The sequence below is a fragment of the Akebia trifoliata genome, chromosome 8, assembly GCF_017979445.1.
Source record: "Akebia trifoliata isolate Shusen 1 chromosome 8, ASM1797944v1, whole genome shotgun sequence".
NCBI lineage: Eukaryota > Viridiplantae > Streptophyta > Magnoliopsida > Ranunculales > Lardizabalaceae > Akebia > Akebia trifoliata.
Window position 1 is genome coordinate 14740629 of NC_141382.1, and position 22860 is coordinate 14763488.

The following is a 22860-nucleotide window of genomic DNA, read 5'->3' on the forward strand; positions in this document are numbered from 1 at the left end:
AACGCATGTGAGTATGCATAAATGAAGCATAGAACAGATCCTATCATAATTGGAGCAACATAACATCACCACTTGTTCATAGGATCTTTCAGGTTGGTTACAATTTCCATGTAACTATTCAAAGTTGCAGTCAGCATGTGATTGCAAATGTGCTCAATAACCTGCATGCACATGATTTCATTGTATGTATCACAAAAATAAATGAAAGACTATGTACGTTATTTTTACTTGTGTGTTTTTGGATCTGGTCTTTTCTATCAAAAAATAAAAAAAAATAAAAAAAAGTAATATCTCTATTGTTCCTCTCAAAAGTAATCTCCCTCTCATATGGGCTGAACTCAAAGTTGGTGACGGCTTCCTTTCCATTACATTTTATGGTCGCCTTGTCATAAGCCTTGATTTCCATAATAATAAATAAATAAAATGACATTCACGTAAGTTTTTAACTCTATTAAGTTTGAGAATTTGAAAAACAAAAAAAAATTGAGTATTAGGGTGATTGAAATTTATGATTAATAGTACCTTGAAGCATCTACTTATTACTTCTATATATATGTAGCAAAAACACAACCTCCTAATGAGAAGCTTTCAAAAACCCATTTTAGAGATCATCGAGTTAAGCACTTAAAATTATTATCTAATCTCAAATGGAATAATATCATCAAAAAAATGTATATTTAGTTTGGTGGGTTCTTTACTTCTTACCAAGAAATTGCCCCATTCAAGCTTCCCCTTGAAAATCCAGTGCTCAGGTAATAAAAATTATACACGAATTATTCCTTGGTAAGGTTCCCCATCTGAATATAAATAAAACAAGGAAAAAAATCCCCAATTTAAAATTAATTAAATAAAAAAACATATAAAAAAAAGTATAATATGAAAATTGTGCCCTAACCCACCTGTTTCAAATCCCCATAATAGTCACTGAGATTAAAATTGATATTGGCCTCGACTCCACGAAACTTAATCACAGCACAATCATATACTCTGTGATTAAAACCCCCAAAAATTAATCAAAATTCACCTTAGTAAATACAATTTTTTTAAGACTTCATTAAAAACTTTTAGTTTTCTCATGTTTGGTATATAACAATCCAAGTACGATCATATGCTCTATGATTAAAATCCCCTAAAATTAATCAAAATTCACCTTAGTAAATACAATTTTTCTAAGACTTCATTAAAAGCTTATAGATTTCTCATGTTGGTATAGAACAATCCAACAACTAGGTGGGGGTGATTGAAATCACATCCTTAGCAACCTGAAAAAGGTAAACTAAACAACACAATCAATATTTATCTCAAGGAAAAAATAATTCAATACCATGGTTTTAGAAGTTTAAGTTAATCCCACTAGAATGGAGTAACTGAAATTGTTTAGCCAATCCCAAATATTTGGGATATGGTTATGGTTATGGTGATAGTAATGATTGTTTTTTCATTTTTATTGTCTCGAATAAAAAGGACAAATATCACAATATATATATATAGCAGTATGTACCAAGTACTAATAGTATCTACAACCAAAGCTCTTCATCGAACAATCAAGAAGCTGCAATATATATACATACATATATGGGGATGGTTCAGCAGCCCTAAAGTTTGCCAAGTTTGGTGCCAAACATTTTTCAAAATATGGGTTAGAAGCTTTGGAATGAGCGGATTTTTTGTGAGGATGATATTTATGATGAGAAGATCATCCTCACCAAAAATCAGCCTATTCCAAAACTTATAACCCCATAAAAAGTGATTTACAAAAATTGTACGGTCCAAAATTCTTCAACTTATAAACTAGGGTTAGAAGGTTCAAAATGAGCTGATTTTTTGTGAGGATGATCTCTTCACCGTAGAGATCATCCTCACAAAAAATCAGCCTATTCCAAAACTTCTAACCCCATCAAAAGTGATTTACAAAAAATGTTTGGCACCAAACTTGACAAACTTTAGGGCTGCCGAACCGCTCCCTATATATATATAATTAAAAGACAACATAAAACAATTAATACATAATAGACTACTATGAGAACATTTCTTTAAGAAGAATTTGCAAAGTAAAATAAGAAATACTATGAATGTCAAAAAAAATATCTCAAAAGAAAAAGGCTACCAACTAATCTTTCTCATTCATTCTCAAAACAAAATTAAATGTGATATTTATATAGAAAACCAACTAATCCTAATTAAATTCCAATTCAAATAATCTCAATCAAAATGCAAATCGAATTTCTTATTATAACATAAATTGATCAAGACAACATGCCAGATGAACACTAAAGTGATATAGGCTTACCAAATCAAAAACAACATTCGAATATTTATTTGGGCATAATGAAAAAATATTAGACTGTTATTTGGAAAGTGAACTACAAGGTTCAAGTGATGAACATGTGTTACAACCTTCAATTCAGCTAGGAATTCTTTTGATGCTTGCATATCCCTCTTTTTTATTGCATTTTCTGCATGAAAAGTAGTTGAAGAAAAAGAAAAAAGAATTCAAATACTAAATTTCAAGAAAATTAGGGTTAAGATACATTGAAGAGTAAACTCATAGAATAAATGGTTCTTAGCCATACATGAGAAGTGTAGCTATGATGCATAACTAATTACAATACTTAGTATACGATATCTAAGAAGAACAAATTCAGGATTCTATCTTTTCTTTTATAGTTTTGTGAGTACGGGAATACGAACCTCGCCTCATAGCTCTGCGCAGTAAATAGCTTTAGAGCCACCTTCACTAATTTGGCCAAGAAAAAAATATATATCACAATAAAATCTACGAGAGAGATAACAAAAGATAACAAAAATTCTAAGCAAACAACTTTTCTTAAAACATAAGTAAGCTATAAAGAATTACACATAGGACTTCTAAATGTTTGACCAGCTTGCATATCAAATTGTGGGAATCAATAACACTATGTCAATACATGTTTAGGCAACAATCATATAAAGTTGATAGCTAATTTTATATATATATATATATATATGGGTCCCGTTCGGCACCCTAAGTTTTACCACACACTTTAACAAACGCGTTTTGTCCTATATGGGTTAGAAGTTTCGGAATGGGCTGATTTTTGGTGAGGATGATCTCTATGGTGAGGAGATCATCCTCACCAAAAATCAGCTCATTCCAAAACTTCTAACCCCATCAAAAATAATTTACAAAAAATGGACGGTCCACGATTTTTCAACGTGTAAACATAGGGCTAAACATTTTAGAATGGGCTGATTTTTGGGGAGGATGATCTTCTAATCATAGAGATCTTCCTCACCAAAAATCAGCCCATTCCAAAACTTCTAACCCATGTAGGACAAAAAACGTTTGTTAAAGTGTGTGGTAAAACTTAGGGTGCTGAACATTTCCATATATATATATATATAGGGTCAGGTTCAAGGGCCGTCTGAGAAACCGTCTAAGAAAACTTTTGACGGTAAATAAAATTTTAAAATATGGGTTAGAAATTTTGGATTGAGCTGATTTTTTGTGAGGATGATCTCTATGATGGGAAGATCATCCAAAAAAAAAATCAGCTCAATTTGAAACTTCTAACCCCGTTAAAAGTGATTTAGAATGTGGACCGTCGATTTTTTACCACTTTTTATCACTAATTTGTAAATCACTTTTGATGGATTTACAAGTTTCTGATTGAGCTGATTTTTTGTGAGGATGATCTTCTCATCATAGTGACCATCCTTGCAAAAAATCAGCTCAATCCAAAACCTCTAACCCTTATTTTGAAAAACGAAAGTTTTCTTAGACGGTTTCTCAGATGGCCCTTGAACCGCCCCCATATATATATATATATATATATATATATATATATTATAGTAAATTTAAGGATTTTAGAGATGGAAGAAAACAAAAATAAAAGGAAAGTGATACAAAATAGAAATTAACAAACAATTAAAATAAATCCTACCACTATTGACATAACAACCAATCTTCTTGTATCTAAATGAAACAAACTGTCATACTGTTGATAATAAAAAAAACCACAAGAAAATATAACATAAATTTAAATTCTTTTTTTTTTTTAACAAACAATTTAAAAGACACTGTCCTCTCTTTTGGACTTCTAACAAACAACTTGAGTGCATCAAATAAGATAACAAGGTTTCTTATGAAGTTTTGTTTAACTATTACAATAGATTTTTCGAAGAATATAAAAAGAAGAATAATTACCTTTTTTTAAATGAAATTGAGTTAGCAACTCCTTTCTTAAAAACCCTTAATTTTTCTACCCAAAGTTCCATAGCTATGAATACTTGAGAAATTCTCTATTTGAAGAAGATTGGTTGTTAGTGGAAAAATAAAAATACCAAGGTTTCTATCGTTTTCTTATTTCCCAAAATCATAACTTTCTTGAGTTTCGAGAAGGGAAAAAACATAACAATAAAAGAGTTTTGGTTATAGGTTGACCAACTCAAAACCCCAACATTTTTTTTTAATAAATTTAAAACACTTTCTTAAAAGCTCTTGATTTTTCTACGCAAACTCTCATCGCTATCGAATTATAAAAAAATCTTTATTTGAAGAAGACTGGTTTTGAGGAAAAATATATAACAAGGTTTTGAGTTGAAGAACCCAAAATTCTATATTTTTTGCTTCCAATAAAATCCTATCTTTCTTGAGATTTGAGAAAGAAAATAAAAACAAAACAGAAATAAAAATGTTTGAATCCAGTGAGAAAGAGAAGTGGGTGAGAGGTTTATGGCAAGAACATATCATTGTACATACCATGTTTCAGATGTTTGATTTACAATAATTGACACAAATTCTTAAAATAACCCAAACCAGAAATAATACTTTTAATGATGATGAGATTTAATTGTATGAACTATACTCTAAAGTAAAGAAAAAAAGAGATGATTTAGGCATTTAGCCAAACATCTACTATTGAAATTTAATCACAACATAAGTAGGACAAATAAAATTTATAAGCATCTAAATATTCAATTCCAGTTTAATTGAACAAATTTAATTCAAATAAGGTGAATAAGATCCTTGAACAAATTATAATGATGCAATAATATCACTCATTCTTGTCAAATAGGTTTGAAGGTAAACTGCATCCTTTTAAAGTGAATTACAGATCCAGAAGACAATTATGAAAATAGTAAACCTAATTCATTCATAAAGACAGGATTGTTGGTGATAACTAACAACACAAGAAGTTTGTCATTATCGTGTCCTTTTTAGAATGAAATAGAAATTTGTCATTATCATCTCCTTTTTATTATAGGACATAAGATAGAATCCAAAGGTCCAAACTCTTACAAAATTAATTATGAGAGTTTATATTGGCACCCCAACTTTTACCTATCCTCAACCATTGATTTTTTTTTTTTAGGACAAATTACCATTTTGTGTGATGAATTTGACGAAATTCTGAGTTCGGTACAATCTTCATTATTATTCCAAAAACATGTTTTCAAGCCAGTTCACTTGTAGGTATTCTAATTTAAAGTGACGATCTCAGTAATAATTAACAGTGATTTCATAGTTAAAAACTAAGGATATTTGTCTTTAAATTTACCAGTTACATCATCATTTTTTTTTTATCAACGAGATTGTTACTTTAAAATCAATGAGAGTTGTTTTGTAAATTTACAAACGAGGTGATCATTTTTTTATCAACGAGGTCATTACTTTAAAGTAGAATACCTACTAACGAACTTACTCAAAAATATGTTTTGAGAATTAAAATGAACAAGGTATCAGAATCAGAATTTTTGGAAAAGTTGTGCATGTTTAGAAGGAAATATATATATATATTTTTTTCTTTTTATGTTTTGGAAGGAAATTGAATCCAAATTCTTAGAAAATTAAATACAATCTAAAATTAATTATGAGAGCTGCTATTGTCACTCCAACCTTTTTTACTTAGTACACACCAATTAAAATTTAAAAATAGGAAAACTTAGAGTTATTTGTGCTGAATATGATGAAATTTTGAAGTTTGGTACACTATTCCTTTTAATTCCCAAAACATGTTTTTGGGCAAGTTCGTGGTCTCATGGATAAAAAAGTGACAAACTTGTTAATAATTACAAGCGATCTTGTCTTGAAAAAAAAAGACATTTGTACTTAAATTTACTGACGAGATCGTCACTTTTTTAACCCTGAGATCATCACTTTAAAATCAAGGATATTTTTCTTCAAATTTATCAGCAAGATCATCACTTTAAAATCAAGGATATTTGTTCTTTAAATTTATCAGCAAGATCATCAATTTAAATTAGAATACCTACCAGCAAACTCATTTCAAAATATATTTTGAGAATTAAAATGAATGGTGTACTGGAATCAGAAGATTTGCAAAATTTGATCACGTTTTAGGAAAAATCTCTAAAAAAAACCAAGTCAATGGTTGTGTATAAGCAAAAGTTGGGGAGCCAATAGACTCTCTCTCTCTTTTGAGATTTCTTTGTTTAGATTTAGGATTTTATATGGGCCTAGTCCTATTTGTTGAAGTTGTTCCATGTGTCCTAAGGCTTTAACCAAACTTTTGTAATGTTTGAAGGGTGTGTTTTAATCTATAATTATGTGAGAAATAATTAAAGAAATCGGAGTGTAATAAGTAAAAGTTGGGATGCTGATAGCAGCTCTCTTAAGTCTTTTTGTCATTTTCTTATTCTGTTTATGGAAGATTCACTTTTACAATCCAACATGCCAAAAATGACAAATTCTAGAATCGGATCATGGATGAGAATGAATATTTAGAACGATAGCGATTTTCTGGAGATTTGTGCTTTCTAAAATCTGTCGATTTTGATGCACCGTGGTGTTGGACCATTATTGTTGAATCCGAAAGTACCAAATCAGGTAGTGTTAGTTAAACCTTTTGTTCTGGATGGGATAAAACCTTTCTTTTTTCTCTCTTTTTGCGATAGAAAAAGTGGATTCCCACTAGTTGTTGGCTTGTTTCTTCTGGTGGGGGTATAAGAGTAGTGATATGGTGCGCGTTTGTGCGTTAGAGACAGATGCCTCATCTCAATTGCAACTATCGATCGATGATGAAGATTGATCTAAGAGCAACTCCAACCGTCCTTTGAAACTTCCAAGTATAGATGCATTGGCAATTGAGCCAAACTCCAACAGTCCTTTATTTTGAGGGGTCGGGTTTACCCAAACTCAAGCCAAGTTCAATCGTATTGATTGGTGAGCATGGGCCGAGTTATATAGAATATGAGTTTGAGCTTTGAGATTATAATTTGAGAGAAAGCTTGTAATGTTAAGAGAGTGTTAAATTTTAATTAGAGGGGGGGAACAAATAATTTAAGAAATTGGGGTGCAAGAAGTTAAAGTTGGAGTGCCAGTGCAAGAAGTTAAAGTTGGAGTGCTAATAACAATTCTCTTTTTTTTTTTTCTTTCTTGGAATTAGAGTATAATAAGTAAATGTTGGAGTGGCAACAACAACTCTTTTTATTTTAATTTTTTTAACGTGTTTGAATAGTGTTTTAGAATAATGAAAAGTGATTTGAAGTGAACCCATTAGAGTAGAAAAGTGGCTTGGAGCCTTATTTTAAAGAAAATGCCAATTTGAAGATAACTTTTGAAGCTCCAAGCGTCTATATTGTGAGTTGATTATCTTTACTGCTATAATGAGAGAAGACGAAATAGAAATGGTTCAACATCAAATAATTCGAGTCATCATAAATGCCCCCACTTTTATATTTAAATTTAGAGTAGGGACCGAGCCTGGTGTCCCATTCCTACCGAAGATCAAGTGGCACCTCATTTTATGCAAAGTGGAATTTTTGAAGACCCACTGACTGTATGGACAGTTGGTCCCTCCCTTGATGAACCTACGCATAAAAAAATCATAGTGTTTGATAACATGTATCCACTAGATCTAATCTCTTGAAAAAGAATTCAATCCAACAATTAAAATCATTCTTAAGACAATGTTGTAAATAATGGATGCATATCATCAACTTTCATACTGTTTGAGTGGGTAGGACTTTGGAGGAATTATTTTTGAGCTATAAAACTTCAATACCATCAGCACTAAGTACCCAAAATTGAAAATTTTCATTAAGAAGTCTTGGGGGTCCATTTGGGGTCTTTACGTGGATTCTCCGCCGAACCATTTTTGACAAACCAAATGAGGTACGAAAATGGACCTATGGAGATAAGTCCAACTTTTTTTTTTTTTTTTTTTTCATTTTTTATGTGGTGAGATGACCTCTCACAAAAAATAATTTTGTTTTAATGATTGTTTGGGGAGACAATTGAGCTGATGATGTGTGCATAAGCACCTTTCCATTGTTTTCATTTGGCTTGCTTTGTGAAAAAATAAAAATGGATAATTGTCTATAAAGAAGACTAAAATGTAGATTTAAGATACACACCTACTACGAATTTAAAAACAACCAACTTTTGTTCTAGTAATAATATGATATTTTTGAATACTTGATTAAGTGGCATTTTTTTTATATAAAAGACTTATGGGACATATTCTTTTCATAATTTAATGTTTTTGAAGAACAAACATTCTTGACGAACTGGACTCTATTGTATCATGTAGGCAGATTCATCAAAAAATTTATGTTACTTTTATTTCAAGTGGAGTGAACAATTACTGCCATAGTACATCATGTGCCGGCGAGCAATTTTCAAATTCTTCCAGACGCCTACATTATTAAAAGGGTGATTCAGAGGGGGGGAAAAAAGAAGAAGCTATTTTCTTTCTTTTCTTATTCTTCCGTAGAACATTACATTGAATTAAACTTCCAGACCAAAAAGAAGGTTAACATGAAGAACACACAAAAATCTTACTCGAAAAAATATGAGAACAATAGAGAAAATTACTAGGACGAAGCACTCATGTGAAGTGCTACAAGGGAAGCATAAACTCCATCCTTGATATTTAGTAGAGTGTCATGCTTTCCTTTCTCGGCAATAACCCCATTTTTAACCACTGCGATTAAATCTGCATTCTTAATCGTAGATAAACGATGAGCCACCACAATTGTGGTTCGGTTCACCATCACTCTGTCTAAAGCATCTTGAACCACACGTTCGGATTCCGCATCAAGTGCACTAGTCGCCTCATCTAACAATAATATCTTTGGTCCTTTCACCATGGCACGTGCTATTGCCACTCGTTGCTTCTGTCCACCTGATAATTGGATTCCTCGCTCTCCAACTATTGTATCATAACCCTGCATTGGTTTTTTTTATCCAATTTTTAGAAGATAGATTAACAAATTAACACTATAACATTTTTAATAGTACTATGTACTAAAAGGTAAAAATGATTTAAATTTGGCATGGACGTGTGTTCTAACCTGTTGTAACCCACTAATGAACTTGTGTGCATTTGCTAGCTCTGATGCAGCTATGATCTCTGCTTCTGTTGCTTGTCCTTCCTTTCCATATGCAATGTTGGCACGGATTGTATCATTAAACAACACGGGTTCTTGGCTCACCAGACCCATTTGTAGCCTCAACCACCTCAACTGAAGCTTCTGAATTTCGATGCCATCTAGTGTAATGTGACCTGAATCAGGGTCGTAAAATCTCTGCAACAATGAGATCACTGTTGACTTGCCGCTCCCACTCTCTCCAACAAGAGCAACCGTCTAATAGATGGGATCCAAACCATAAGATTTTGCAAGCATTAAAAAAAAAAAAAAAAAAAACCGTTTTTTGTGTGTTGGAGAGAATAGAATAGGTTATCAAGAGTTACCTTGCCGGAATGAATAGACAAGCATAAGTCCCAGAATATCTGAATGTCTGGCCTTGTCGGGTACTTAAAACTGACATGTCGAAGCTCAATTTCCCCTTCAACATTGTGTAACGTTGTTCCAGAGTCATCACTTGGGTCTATCTTTGACTTCCGGTCGAGAATCCCAAATATTGAAGAAGTTGAAGCCTTGGCTTTACTGGAATCTGGTGCAAAGGAGCTTGATTGAGATATTCCAATTGCTGCCATGGTTAGAGCAAAGAAAACCTGTTAAGCAGCAAAGAAAAAACATATTAATGACAATAGAATCAGGAACCAACTTACATGTCAAACGACTATAGATTCAGAAATATTCGTGAAGGAATACATACACGCAAAACCTTGGAAAATGTTGTTTTGCCGTCGTCAACAAGTCGAGCTCCAGCATAGAAACTGGTAGCATAGACACAAAAAAGCAAGAAAAAAGAGAGCCCGAAACCAACCCCACTAATCAATCCCTGCCTTATACCTGTCTTTATTGGGCCTTCACACTTCTTTATGTACAATTGCATCACCTTATCTTCAGCACAGAAGGAAGCAATTGTCCTTATACTCCCTACCGCGTCGTTCGCGATTTGACTTGCTTCCTCATACATCATCTGCAACCATTTGAACGTTAACCTTGATCACAATCTAATAAAATATAGATTATTTGAACACCACTGAAATTTATGTTGGTGTATAGCCCTAACTTCACTTATTTTTTGGGTGTATCTTGAGTGTTCCCCCCAATCCTGGACCCTAAAGGGGGCCAGGATTTGCTTTGTTTGGGCATCCATACAACTTCGGGGGCATTTTCATCTTTAGAAAGTGCATGTTTCGCCCTAGGACACCATATCTATTTCAAGTTCAGAAACCCTAAATTTGTATTGTATTTTCGCAATTGTCATCAATAAAGAACTATTATCGCAACCTGTGGATGTAGTTAACATTGCCGAACCACATAAATCTCTGGAGTTTTGTTTTCTCTGCTTTGAATCTTCGTAGTTTATCAATCTTGATCAATCTAATGGCATTTTTGCACAATACTTTATATATGGGTTATCATCAGATATTACTACGGAGAGCTTATACGAACAAAACTGAAAATACATAAAATAGATATTGGTTCATAGGAAGATATAAACTTTCGAGAATAATTTTTTCAATAAGAGAAATTTTTGGTGTTCTGGGTTTTAGAGCAAACCTTTGCATCTGCACTGAAACCTTTCATGAACTTAACTTGAACATATCCATTAAGTCCAATCATGGGCAGCAAAACAAGGACGATGAGAGCCAATTGCCAGTTTGCTGCAAATGCAATAACCAAACCAGCTACTGCTGTTGCCGTGTTCTGAACAAGCAAAGCAAGTGCATCACCAACCAGAGCACGCACAGTTGCCGCATCTGCAGAGAGCCTCGCACTGATTGCACCACTAGAGTGTTCGGGCTCATCAAACCAACTGACCTCCATGTGAACCACCTTTGTGAAGCACATCAACCGGACCCGTTTTATTAATGCACAACCAGCCACAGAAAAGAAATACGTTGTCGCCGGGGATGCCACGAATGTTGCCACACCAAGGATGACAAACATCAATGCCCAAAACCTTGAATCCTTCCGAAGTTGACTTGGTGGCTCATAGAATGTTTTAATCATACCCGAAAGAAGTATACCGTATACCGGAAATATGACTCCATTAATTATGGCAGATACAAGACCAAGTAATATAACGGGGATCTCTGGTTTGTTGAGATAGGCAAGGCGGTAAAGTGGAACTTCCGCTGCCCTTTCTGTTGGTGGTGGGGTTGTAGTGTCCAGTTCTGTTGCTGAAGTTTCGAGGATGTTAAGTCCTGTAGGTACACCGAATGACTGTGAGAACGAGTGGCAGCTACTATTTCCGACTCCAGATGATCCCCGACTTACGGATCGAATGAAGGACATCCGTTGGCTTGAGTTCCTGCCCAACTCCACCAAAACATCTGGTCTATCTTCATTATTTATGGTTTGGTCTGAGTTTCGGTTTATTTCTTGTAAGCGTATAAGCTGGCAGTATGCTCCATCAGGATCCTCGAGGAGCTCTGAGTGTGAACCTGATCAATTGACACCAAAAAAAAAAATAATAATTGGTAGGCCGTTTCATCATCATCGAAGCTTTATGCCAAAGTTTTTTGGGTTAGCTGAAGCTACGCCATTACAATCCCCAAAAGGACCAAAGTAACCATAGGATAGAGATGCACCTACAACCAATGTTTAAAATGTCGAATCAATTGAATGTTTTGGTTAATGAAAAATCAATATGGTATCGACCAATACATTCTGGTATACCCAATGCATTTCCGAAACAATAAACGTTTCTGGATCAATTTTTCGTATCGGTCTCAGCCTATACATTCTGATATTTTAAACCATGCATCAGTGGTTGAAATAGCATGTATAAAATTGTGTAAGATTTTATACCTTTTTCAACAATCTTCCCTTGATGAATGACGGCAATCATATCAGCGTTCCTAACTGTACTCAAACGATGAGCGACAACGACTGTAGTTCTATTGACCATGACCCTGTCTAATGCCTCTTGCACAATTCGCTCGGATTCTGCATCAAGTGCACTTGTAGCTTCATCTAGAAGTAAAATTCTTGGGTCTTTCAGAATTGCTCTAGCTATGGCTATTCTCTGCTTCTGCCCTCCTGATAGTTGAGTACCATGTTCACCAACCAAGGTATCTAGTCCCTAAATAAACAATAGATAGCCTTGAAAAACTCAATTGAATCACCGTGAAAAAAAATTAAAGTGTAAAGAGCAATTTAAACTTGTAACCAAACGATCGAAAAAATAAATAAAACCTGTGGTAGTTTATCTATGAATTTGGCAGCATTGGCAAGCTCAGCCGCAGCTTTGATTTCTTCAAGAGTTGCACCATCCTTCCCATACGCAATGTTGTCTTTAATGCTAGAAGCGAATAGCACGGGTTCTTGGCTGACAAGCCCAATTTTGGCTCTGATCCATTTCAACTGAAACTCCTTGAGATTTATACCATCTATAAGAACTTCACCAGGTTTTGGGTCATAAAATCTCTCTATCAAACTGATTACAGTTGACTTTCCGCTTCCACTTTGTCCAACCAATGCTGCAGTTGTGCCACTCGCTATGTAGAGAGAGAACCCATTGAATATTTGTTCATCTGGTCTAGCCGGGTAACTGAAGTAAACATCTCTTAACTCGATATCTCCACGAATATCATCCAATATACGCCCATTGCTGTCATAAGCATCTATTTCTGGTTTCCTATTTATTGTTTCAAACATCTTTAATGCTGCAGCTTGTCCAGCGGCAAATGCACCCAGACACGGTGACGCCTGTCCTAGTGACCTGAAACATCAAATATTACTCAGCAATCATACTATAATATCTGTACGCAAAGAAAAGTTAAAGTTATCTCCAAACTTAAGGAACTTATTGTGACTTACAAGGAGCCAGTCAACACAGCAACAATGACGTTAATGACATCACCCCCGGTGTAATTTCTGTCAATTATCATCTTTGCACCAAACCATACAGCCAAAGCATAACTACAAAATATGATGAACATAACTGCACCAAGACCCAATCCAGAAGCCAGGCCTTCTTGAACACCAGACTTGTAGGCACTAATTAGAGATGTTTCGTATTTACTAATGGCTTCTTTCTCCCCTGTAAATGACGCAACCTGTACAGTAACCATGTTAGTTATACTTCCATAAAAAGGTAAAACTAAAAAAAAAGGCTCTTTATAGCTACGTACTGTTCTAATTGAGCCAATTGTTTGTTCCACAACAATCCCTGCTTGTGAGTAGGCAGCTTGTCCACGAGTTGCCATCTTTGATATAATAAGGGTCATGACTGCACCAGAGATCACAAGAGGAGGAATAGAAGACAACATGACAAGAGTGAGAAGCCATCCTTTGATGAATGCTATTACAAAACCTCCTAAGAAGGTTGCAATCAATTGTATACACTTTCCAACCTACAAAATATACGATGATCGTTAGTTCTAAGCTTCCAAGCTTGGGATGAGATGATGTTTTCAGTTTAGACAAGGTCGACTTAATACCTTCTCACCCATGGCATCCTGAATAAGAACAGTATCACCAGACATTCTCCCGACAACTTCGCCCGTGTTTGTTTCTTTATCAAAGAAACTGATATCCTGCCTCAATATAGTTTTCAAGTATAAGTTCCTTATTCGTGCAGCTTGTCTCTCTCCTGTGATCATCCAACAAGCCACCTCTGAAAAATAACAAACATGTGTTTCTTCGGTGTCCACTAGTTCGAAACTTCAATTTTTTTTTTTAATATTTTTTTTTGTTCTATATTTGGTGAGAATGTTGGATTCTTGTACAAGTATAGAATTGGATGTACTTACGAAAGAAAGATGCAACGCCAGAGGCGACAGCCAAATAAACAAATTTCAATACTACCTGAAATCATAAAATCAAAATTAATCAAGTGCTTTAGCTGGTATTTCTCGGCTAACAATTGAAAGAACAGGGGTTTTGCTAGAATACATTATTGAATCACAGAATAACTAACCGATAGCAAGTTTTTAGAGTAGAAATACTACAGAGAAAGAAATCGGGACCCTACTCTGCATTCAAAATGGTGCTACAAATAATACAGAAAAGTTTCATACTTGACATGGCTTTCACATCTTGCATATGAAATTAAGCTTAAAATCAAGCAATCTAGTAGTGTCCTTAGTATATACCTTGGAAACCACACGAAGAGTATCTTTGGTGCCTGCAGTTTGCCCAAAAGAATCGATCAGATCTCCAATGAGAAGGGTCATAACGGGCATGGACATCCCATTTGCAATAGCCGCAATTGTGCCGACAGCCATCAAGATGAAATCTTTGGAGTCCGCAAAGGAGAATAGCTTGTAGTATGGAACAGTGCGAACAGTCTCCTGTCCTCCCTTGTTCTTCTCATGATCTTGTTGTTGGTCATCTGTCTGTCCTGAACTTCCATCTGTCTCAATTACAGGTGATCGGCTTGATGATGCGGTGGTTTGGTGTCCATTTATATCAACATTCAAACCATTCTCCTCGGCCATGTTGTGAACCTCAAGATGTGTTATCCTATTGTCTTCTACAAAAGTTGAACCCTGTTGAGCTTAAACCATAACTGCAAGACAATATAAATATGTTAGAAATCAGTGTTCTATAAGTGAAGCCAAATAGGCAAATCGATGGGCAACGATAAAGATAATCGAAGATTTGATGGTTTGAATATTAATCTGTGTGAGAATCAGGAGTTTTAATCTATCTGCAACTCAAAAATTAAATTTAGGAAATTGACCAAAACAACAAAATGAAAAAGTAAGATTGATGAATTTTACTATTACCAATCCATCATAAACCAACCCCATAAGAGTTTTCGCAACAAAATCATTCAAAACAGATATGAAGAAAATCCAAAAAATACAATCAAGATTTGAAAGAATCCCAACAACTACACAAACAAAATAAAATCCATCTTAACCACCCACAACACAAAGAGAGAGAGAGGGAGAGAGAGAGACCCACCGTTTGGTTTCAACTTAGAAAAGGTCATTCTCTCTTCAAAATGACAATGGAGAACATTATTAAAGAACATAAAAAAGTATGTAAGCAAAACCCATGGTTTCAACTGAAAACTTGAAACTAGTACTAGACCAACAATCTGATAACTCCAGAAGAATTGGTCAATCTCTCTTCAATTCACCGTACACATATAAAACTATAAGAAAAACCTTTAATCCCTTAACCCATTTAAGATCAAAATATCATCAACCAAGATTAAAAGAAGAGAGGATTGAACCAATGGTCTGTCTTCAACTCAAAACACAATTACAACAAACAAAGGTGGTTATTGCACCTTCATAAGACAAGAGTGCCGGCTAAGATTACAAAATCCAAAAAAAAACAGAATATGGATGCCACCATCAAAACTCACTCTGCAACTTTTAAAAACCATCATTCAAGGTTCAAGAACAAAGATGCTCAAAGCCCAAAACAATACATAAACATCAAAAACTCACCAAAATTTCGAAAGGGTACTTATATTTCAAAATTGTGAAAATTGTAAACTTTATAGCTTTCAGTATGGATTGAAGTCAAAGGAAACTAGCTTGATCGAGCATCTGACATAGGTTCTTGTCTTATCTTAACTAGCAAGATTACTTGGTGAGCAAAGAATCATCGACCGAAATGTGTTTCAGTTAAGATCTCAAACCAAATTTAATATGTGATATTTTCTCTCTGTAATTTAATAATTCTTTCTCTTGGCATGAGAGCTTTAAAAAAATTTAAATTCTCATTTTAGAGGCATCCATTGTACGGCACATATGCTCTGTACTTCTTTCAATCACGAAAATCCCCGGCCCCCCTTTTTTTTCTTTAAAAGTGATCTATGAAATGACAAAAATAACCTTGTGATCTCATTACGTGCATTAAGTTGATTATTTAAAAGTATAGGGAGGTATTCTTTTGATAAAATCCTAGACAACATTCTAATAAAGTATTTTATCTTATATGGGTTAAAATTTTTAGAATTGACTGATTTTTTTGTGAGGATAATCTCTATGATGAGAAAATCATCCTTGTAAAAAATTAGCAAATTCTGAAATTTCTAACCCTAGTTTATAAGATGAAGAATCGTGAACCGTAAGTTTGTAACCACTTTTCATGGGGTTAGAAATTTCAGAATTGGTTGATTTTTTGTGAGGATGATCTACTGACTATAGAGATCATCCTCACAAAAATTCATTCCATTTCAAACCATATAAGACAAAAATTTGTCTAGAATATTATCTAGGATTTTGTCAAAAGAATGCTACCCATATATATATGTGTGTGTGTGTGGTTCGATTCTAATAATCCATGAGAAAACACATGAATTTACATGAATCAAAATCCTAATAACACATATTTCAGAGATGCATATTGTGAGGATAAAGATTGAGATCATGTAGTTTTGTTTAGTTAGAATCCAGAACGGTGTCCTGTTCCTTTAAGAAAGGAAAGTGTCTATATGACATGTTTTTTATTTTTGTTGGAGTTTAAAACACTTGGGGCTCTTAACTCAGCTTGGGCAATATATTTGAATTCCAATAAAATATGCCACTTAGACACCTAATGTTGTTATAGAAACTGAACACCCTTCTGGATTGCGGCTCAATTTTTTTTTTTTCCACGAGCCACTCTTCATAAGTCACTAGGACCTTTTATGTATATATATCATTCAAGTAGGTGATCAGTGGATTATACGTACATAATTTTAGATAATTGTAAACTAAAATAATGAAAATATTATTCAAATATTAGATATTGACATAATAAATTGACACTAAAACAAATATCACATTAAAAAGACATAGCCTCACTATGTTTAATTGTCATTTTAATAAAAGTATAACCAACAATTTTCTAATTCTAAAAAGTATATATGAAAGAAAAAAAAATCGTAAATATTTACTTCATTGAATGTTATTTCATGTCATCAAATCCAATCAAACTGTTTAGCAAACGATAAAGATTAAATTTACAAATATATTTATAAGAGATTTTCCTTATATGCTACGAATCCAAAATGAATCATACCACAAAATAGTTTGATTCATACAAATTTGTAGTTTGATATTGGGGAATAGTTAAGATATTGAAGCATCGAATCACTCGATGCATCAAAGTATTTTCCGAAATACACCACTTTCAACTACTTTAGTATAGTCGAGCACCTTATTAGCAATTCGTAATACGGAAAAAATTCAATACGTGAAAAATTCGAGTTATGCTCGATTTTGGATTACAAAAATCCGGTCAAAATTCAATAAACAAAAAATATGCAGCATATGCTTCATACATGTATTATCCGTCTCATTTCAAATATTCGAAAATCAAAAATTCGGTAATATGATAGTGATGGTGATAATGAAATTGGCGATGTTAATGGTGATGATGAAGGTGATGATATAGTGGTGATGGTGGTGATAATGAGGGCATTGAGATTATTGTTTCATTGGTTTATAAAAAAAGGCCAAAGTCACCGTATGAATCATCAATTCGAAAAATTAAGAGGGAATCTCAAATAAATGTATACGTGCATGTCATTAATTTAAAAAAATAATGAAAGTGACATTTATCACCTAAAAAGGTGCATTCCTCTAAAATTTTGAAGCATGACAGTTTCAAAGTCGAACTTGTGTTACATGTCACAAGTTACAAGTTTATACTTTGCAACATACAATAAGTTACAATAGTATTTTTTTTTCCACCGAGTTTTATAAAAATTCGTAAAAAAAAAATGCATTTTATTAATTTTTTTTAAAATTTAAAATATGTGAATTCTTTATAATAATTCAATAATCTAGAGACTAATGCTTTCATTGAAACAAAAAGAAAAAAATCGTGAATTTTTTAAGAATTAAATAGGAGATTGCTAACAAGGGTCGAGCATGAAAGAACTACCAATCAATAAATGCAAGAGTTATTCAATGCGGGTGCTTATGGCTTGTAAGACCAATGATTAACTATTAGATCACTATATATTACCCAAAAATGCCTTTAGGGATTCTGAGGAACTTTCACCTCCAATACTCAAATCAATCTTACTTTATTTCCCTAGTTTCCCTAAACAGAAAAAGAAAAACTTTATCTAAAGCTTCAACTGAGTAGAAGTGAGTGATCAAGTGAGTTGTTTTAGGAAGTTAATGTGGGGTGGGGACCCTCTCTACCTTGCACTTTATTGGGACACACAAAAACAAAATATTAAACAGTTAATAAAACTAATATCACATAAGTAAGGAATGGAGACCCATGAATTCTTATCCATTATGACCTTAAAATTGGTAGCTTAAATATTGTCACGAAGTTTTCAATATATTAACCAATATTGGAGCAACCTACATGACTAATTGAAAAAACATTAGATAGTGCAAAGTAAACCTAGAGACATTTTTTTTTATTCCATTCAAATCCAATTTATTAATCCAAACAAATTTCATATGAAGAACAAAATCCAATAATTGAAGAAAACGAAATTGCTTTATTATTTTTTCTCTCTCTCCTCAAACATAATTACAATGATATTTATAAAGAAGAAAGAATAAAAGCCTAACTCTATTCTAATTGACATACTTAGTATAAATAATAATAATATTTATAGTAAGTCTAAAAATGATAAAGTTCTAATTACTTTCTAATTGGATTAAGAATCTTAAATATTTTAAAACTCCTTCCTGCCACAAATTCAGAATCACGATCGAATTAGAGTTATTTATAGTCAAAGATTTTATAAATAAAAAGTCCAAATTTGATTGTAATTTCAGAGCGGTAAATGATGTCGAAACGCTTTCATAGCGTCTGGGCATTTGGTTGCGTAGTCCTTTGAGTCATCTTTCCAACGTCTTTGGAATCGTCGAATTCTGAGTCGTATGACAAAATTATGACCAATTTACTATAGACTAGCTATGTAGATCCTCCTGGATCACTTGTCCATAAAAAAGTAATAAATAAATTATTAAATGCAACCTATAGTATGACGTTAACATGATTTTTTATTTAAAAGAACAAAAAAGAAACATTATTAATGATATGGTTGGTTGGGGGACTTTAACATAGGTTGCCGATTAGATACAACCCTCTTCCTCAAGTCCAGATCCTATGCTCTCAGGGTGGATGATTGAAATCCTCCTCCCACACCTCAACACATACCACGTAAATCACAATCCAAGGGATTGATGCCTAAAATATCTCCTTTTTTGAAAAAAAATTCCTTGAATTGTGGTTTACATGGCATGGGGTTGAGGTGTGGGAGGAGGGTTTCAATCCTTCACCTTGGGTATATACAATTTGGACTCTTTAGGAAAATGCTAGTCTCAACCCACGGGTTACGACTATCAATCGACATGACTGTTAGCATGTTAGGGACTTCCAAGAAAAATGTACAAGAAAAAAGTGTGTCAATCTCTACAAGATCATAATTGATCTCTAGGACATCTACATTTTCCCTTATATCCTAACGGTTATGTTGACATAGAACCTTAGGGTTTGAGGCTAGAAACGTCCCTTCATTTATTATGGTTGAGGACTGCCAATACAAGGGAGAGAGAAAATTACATAAGAAAAATATTATTATTATTATTATTTATAATTTTTAAATTAATATTATACAAATATTTGCATTTTCAAGTAACAAACACTTGCAAGCCTTAATAAATAAATTTCAAATTGCAACCAAACTGCAATAAAATTCTCTGAAACAAAAGCTTGTACTGCAATATTTTAATATACAATTGAAACTTTATAAGATAGCAACAAAGGGCCTACAAAGAAGATCTGTTCCATGTATCAATCTTGTTATTGGCTGAGTAAAATATATCTCAAGAAATCATATTTACCCTTCTTGGGCAAAATTAAAAAAAAAAAAAATAATAATAATAATAAATAAAAAATAAAAAAATTTAAAGGACTCTGATGGAAGGATTTCTTTCTAAATAGTCCTTGAATATTGGGTGGTAGCTTGATAGTCCATTTAGTAAACTTTTTAATTTCTTAATGCTCCCTAATATTGTTGAGTTCACCACTTTTTATTATTGAATTTCGACATTTTTTATTATTGAACTCGACAATTTTAAAAAAAAAATGTCAAACTAGATAATAAAAACTGGTGAACTCAATGATGGGTAAAACTCATACTTTTTTGTTTTCCAACTAAAATACAAGGAAAGATTGACTAAAAAATTGACATAACAACTTGTCTACATGATTTCAAATCAAAAGGATAAAGTAAAAAATTGAAAAAGTCCTAAATTTTTTACATATAGCTTTAAAATACTTGAAAATGACTTCTTTTTTCCTTCTCAAACCCTTTATGTCGGAATGGAGCCTTCGAAACTCTATTAGGATGGCAAAAATCTATTATTATTTTTGTGTGAAAATAGTGAGTTTAAACAATAAGGACACATTCGGCATTTCAATCAAGAGAAATGAGGGAAGTAAGGCTTAAGGACTGATTAGAAAGAAATATCTTATTAAATGAACTATTAAGAGAAATCCTACAATTTAGGAATTAATTAGATAGAAATGGGTCCTTTACGTAATTTTTCCATGACAAAAACTTGTCTCTTAGATATAGTTATTTATTTATTTTTATTTTTTTGGGGGAGGCGGGCCGAGGGTTTGAGCGTTATCTTCAATTACTTTCTTCACTCACCAAAAATTATTTTATTCATTTTCAAAACTATGGATGCAGTTTCTATACAAAATACCATAAAGGGTATGTACCTGGGGACGTGTAGAGAAGCATACATTATCTTCAATTATTTTATTTACTTAGAAAAAAATTATTTTATTCATTTTTGTTTTTTAAAAAATTAATGAAATTTTTGCATAAAACACTTAAAAAATAAAGTAGTTAGATTTGGCGAGTTTGACGGGTGTTCCTTCACAACAATTAATATGAAAGCCTAGAAAATTTATTCTTTCCTCTTCTCCCATTACTCGCCATGTCATTCTCTCTTAATCTTCTTGGATATCGTCTTAAGAATGTATGTATCATCAAGCATCACAAGAGAATGAGAGATCTTGATCCACAATTGGCCCATATATCAAAATAGACAACAGTGATAAAACATAACTTCTAAATATAATCATGAACTTGCACCCTATAAACCAATCTGATTGATGAACAAATTAGGAATCGCTAAAGAAAATTTCTAAATTCAACATTTAGAAATCATCAATCATGCTAATTCTATGAAGGAAAACTTCACAAGTTCAATCGGTCTAATTTAACTCGTCACCTTACATTTTTGGCAGTGGGATTGTCAAGGCTAGAACCAGGATATTGCCAACGTGGGAGCAACCAAGAGTTAGAAATTTTTTGATGGGGACAAATAAGAGTGAAAAAAAAAATAATTGTGTGTGGGTGTGGGTGTGGGGGGAAACTAATAGTGGAAAATATTTTTTTGAGAGGGGAGGGGGGCTTGGTGGGTTAATAAAGGCAGGGTTTTTTTAATCTGCTGTTAAAATTTGTTGCAATAGCTCATTAATTCATAGTCTTTGAAAATTCTTATATGAATTTTTTCACCTATATGATGAGTTCTGGGTGTGAATAAAGCTCGTAGACCCAGGTTTTGACCCTTGACCTAACCCTGGGATCATTTTGGACCAAAGCTTAAACATTAGTACTCAAAACCTCTATTTACATATGATGCCCTTTCAAGTTTAAATTATTTCATTAGATATTGGAGTGGGTTTGACAGGATTTTGGGTTGGCAACTTGGCTTAGAGACGGAGCAGATCCTCTGAAGTAAACTTGGCTTGGTAGTAGAGATTAGCATCTTGAAAATAAAATCTAACACTTTGTCTTGTATGGATCATTGTGTGGATCAAATTAAAAAAAAAAAAAAAAAATTTAAATTGAAAAAAAGACATTTTTTTAGAGTGTGATGAAGGCCTTGAAAATGGACGGTCCATGATCTCCAATTTTTAAACGAAAGGGATTTTTGTGGTGTGTGATGTGGTTCTCCCTCAACCGTCAAATGCTACTACATGAAACTGCAGGGAAAGCATATTATAGAGGATTCACTGCTGACTTAGACTATTAGTAGATTACTAACTTTGCTAATCCCGAATTTTTGGTCAAATAATTCAAAGAGGATTATAGTAGCTTTTGTCCGATCGTGAGTAAATAAAATATTAAAATATGGAAGGATTATTTAATTCTATTAATTTATATTTATAGGTGTTATAATGAAGAATTGATCGATTGGGGCACAAGGAAGAATAAGAGTATCCGAAATCTTGAATTGGTCAAAAGTCAAAACCCAATAGGGAAGGTTTTGACTTCAGGTTTGTTAGAAATTTTAGAAAAATATTAGAAGCAGACAGTCCGTCCATGAGGGTACTTGGAAAGGTTGGTGAATACTTTCCCTACAAGTAATGTATTTATTTATGTTGTTATCCAGATTGCGTAAGTCAATGAATTTCTTTTTTCCACTCAGCCCCGTGATTTAGAAATTTATAATTCTCTTTACTATATTCGTAACGTACTTAAAAATGATATGGTGCATGTTTCGATACAGCTCTTGTAGTATAATGATCAAAATGTGCATATTAGTTCAA

The 22860-nt window shown here is 33.2% G+C and overlaps 1 protein-coding gene across 2 annotated transcripts; it reads right to left on the reverse strand.

Moving 5' to 3' along the window:
- Positions 1-8553: 8553 nt before the first annotated feature.
- Positions 8554-15646, reverse strand: LOC147396243 (ABC transporter B family member 11-like). 2 transcript variants are annotated; one of them, XM_086450868.1, is made up of 13 exons: positions 15611-15646; positions 14463-14878; positions 14121-14175; positions 13809-13984; positions 13500-13721; positions 13186-13424; positions 12562-13087; positions 12175-12448; positions 10921-11807; positions 10067-10333; positions 9699-9962; positions 9298-9591; positions 8555-9171 (listed from the first exon to the last, which is right to left on the reverse strand). In XM_086450868.1, the coding sequence occupies exons 2-13, from the start codon at positions 14805-14807 to the stop codon at positions 8818-8820; spliced, it is 3903 nt and encodes a 1300-aa protein (XP_086306994.1). In that variant the 5' UTR covers positions 14808-14878; positions 15611-15646; the 3' UTR covers positions 8555-8817. The 2 variants fall into 2 exon arrangements, with proteins under 2 accessions (XP_086306995.1, XP_086306994.1); XM_086450869.1 differs by lacking the exon at positions 15611-15646 and having other exon boundaries at positions 8554-9171; positions 13809-13960; positions 14463-15141.
- Positions 15647-22860: the final 7214 nt, after the last annotated feature.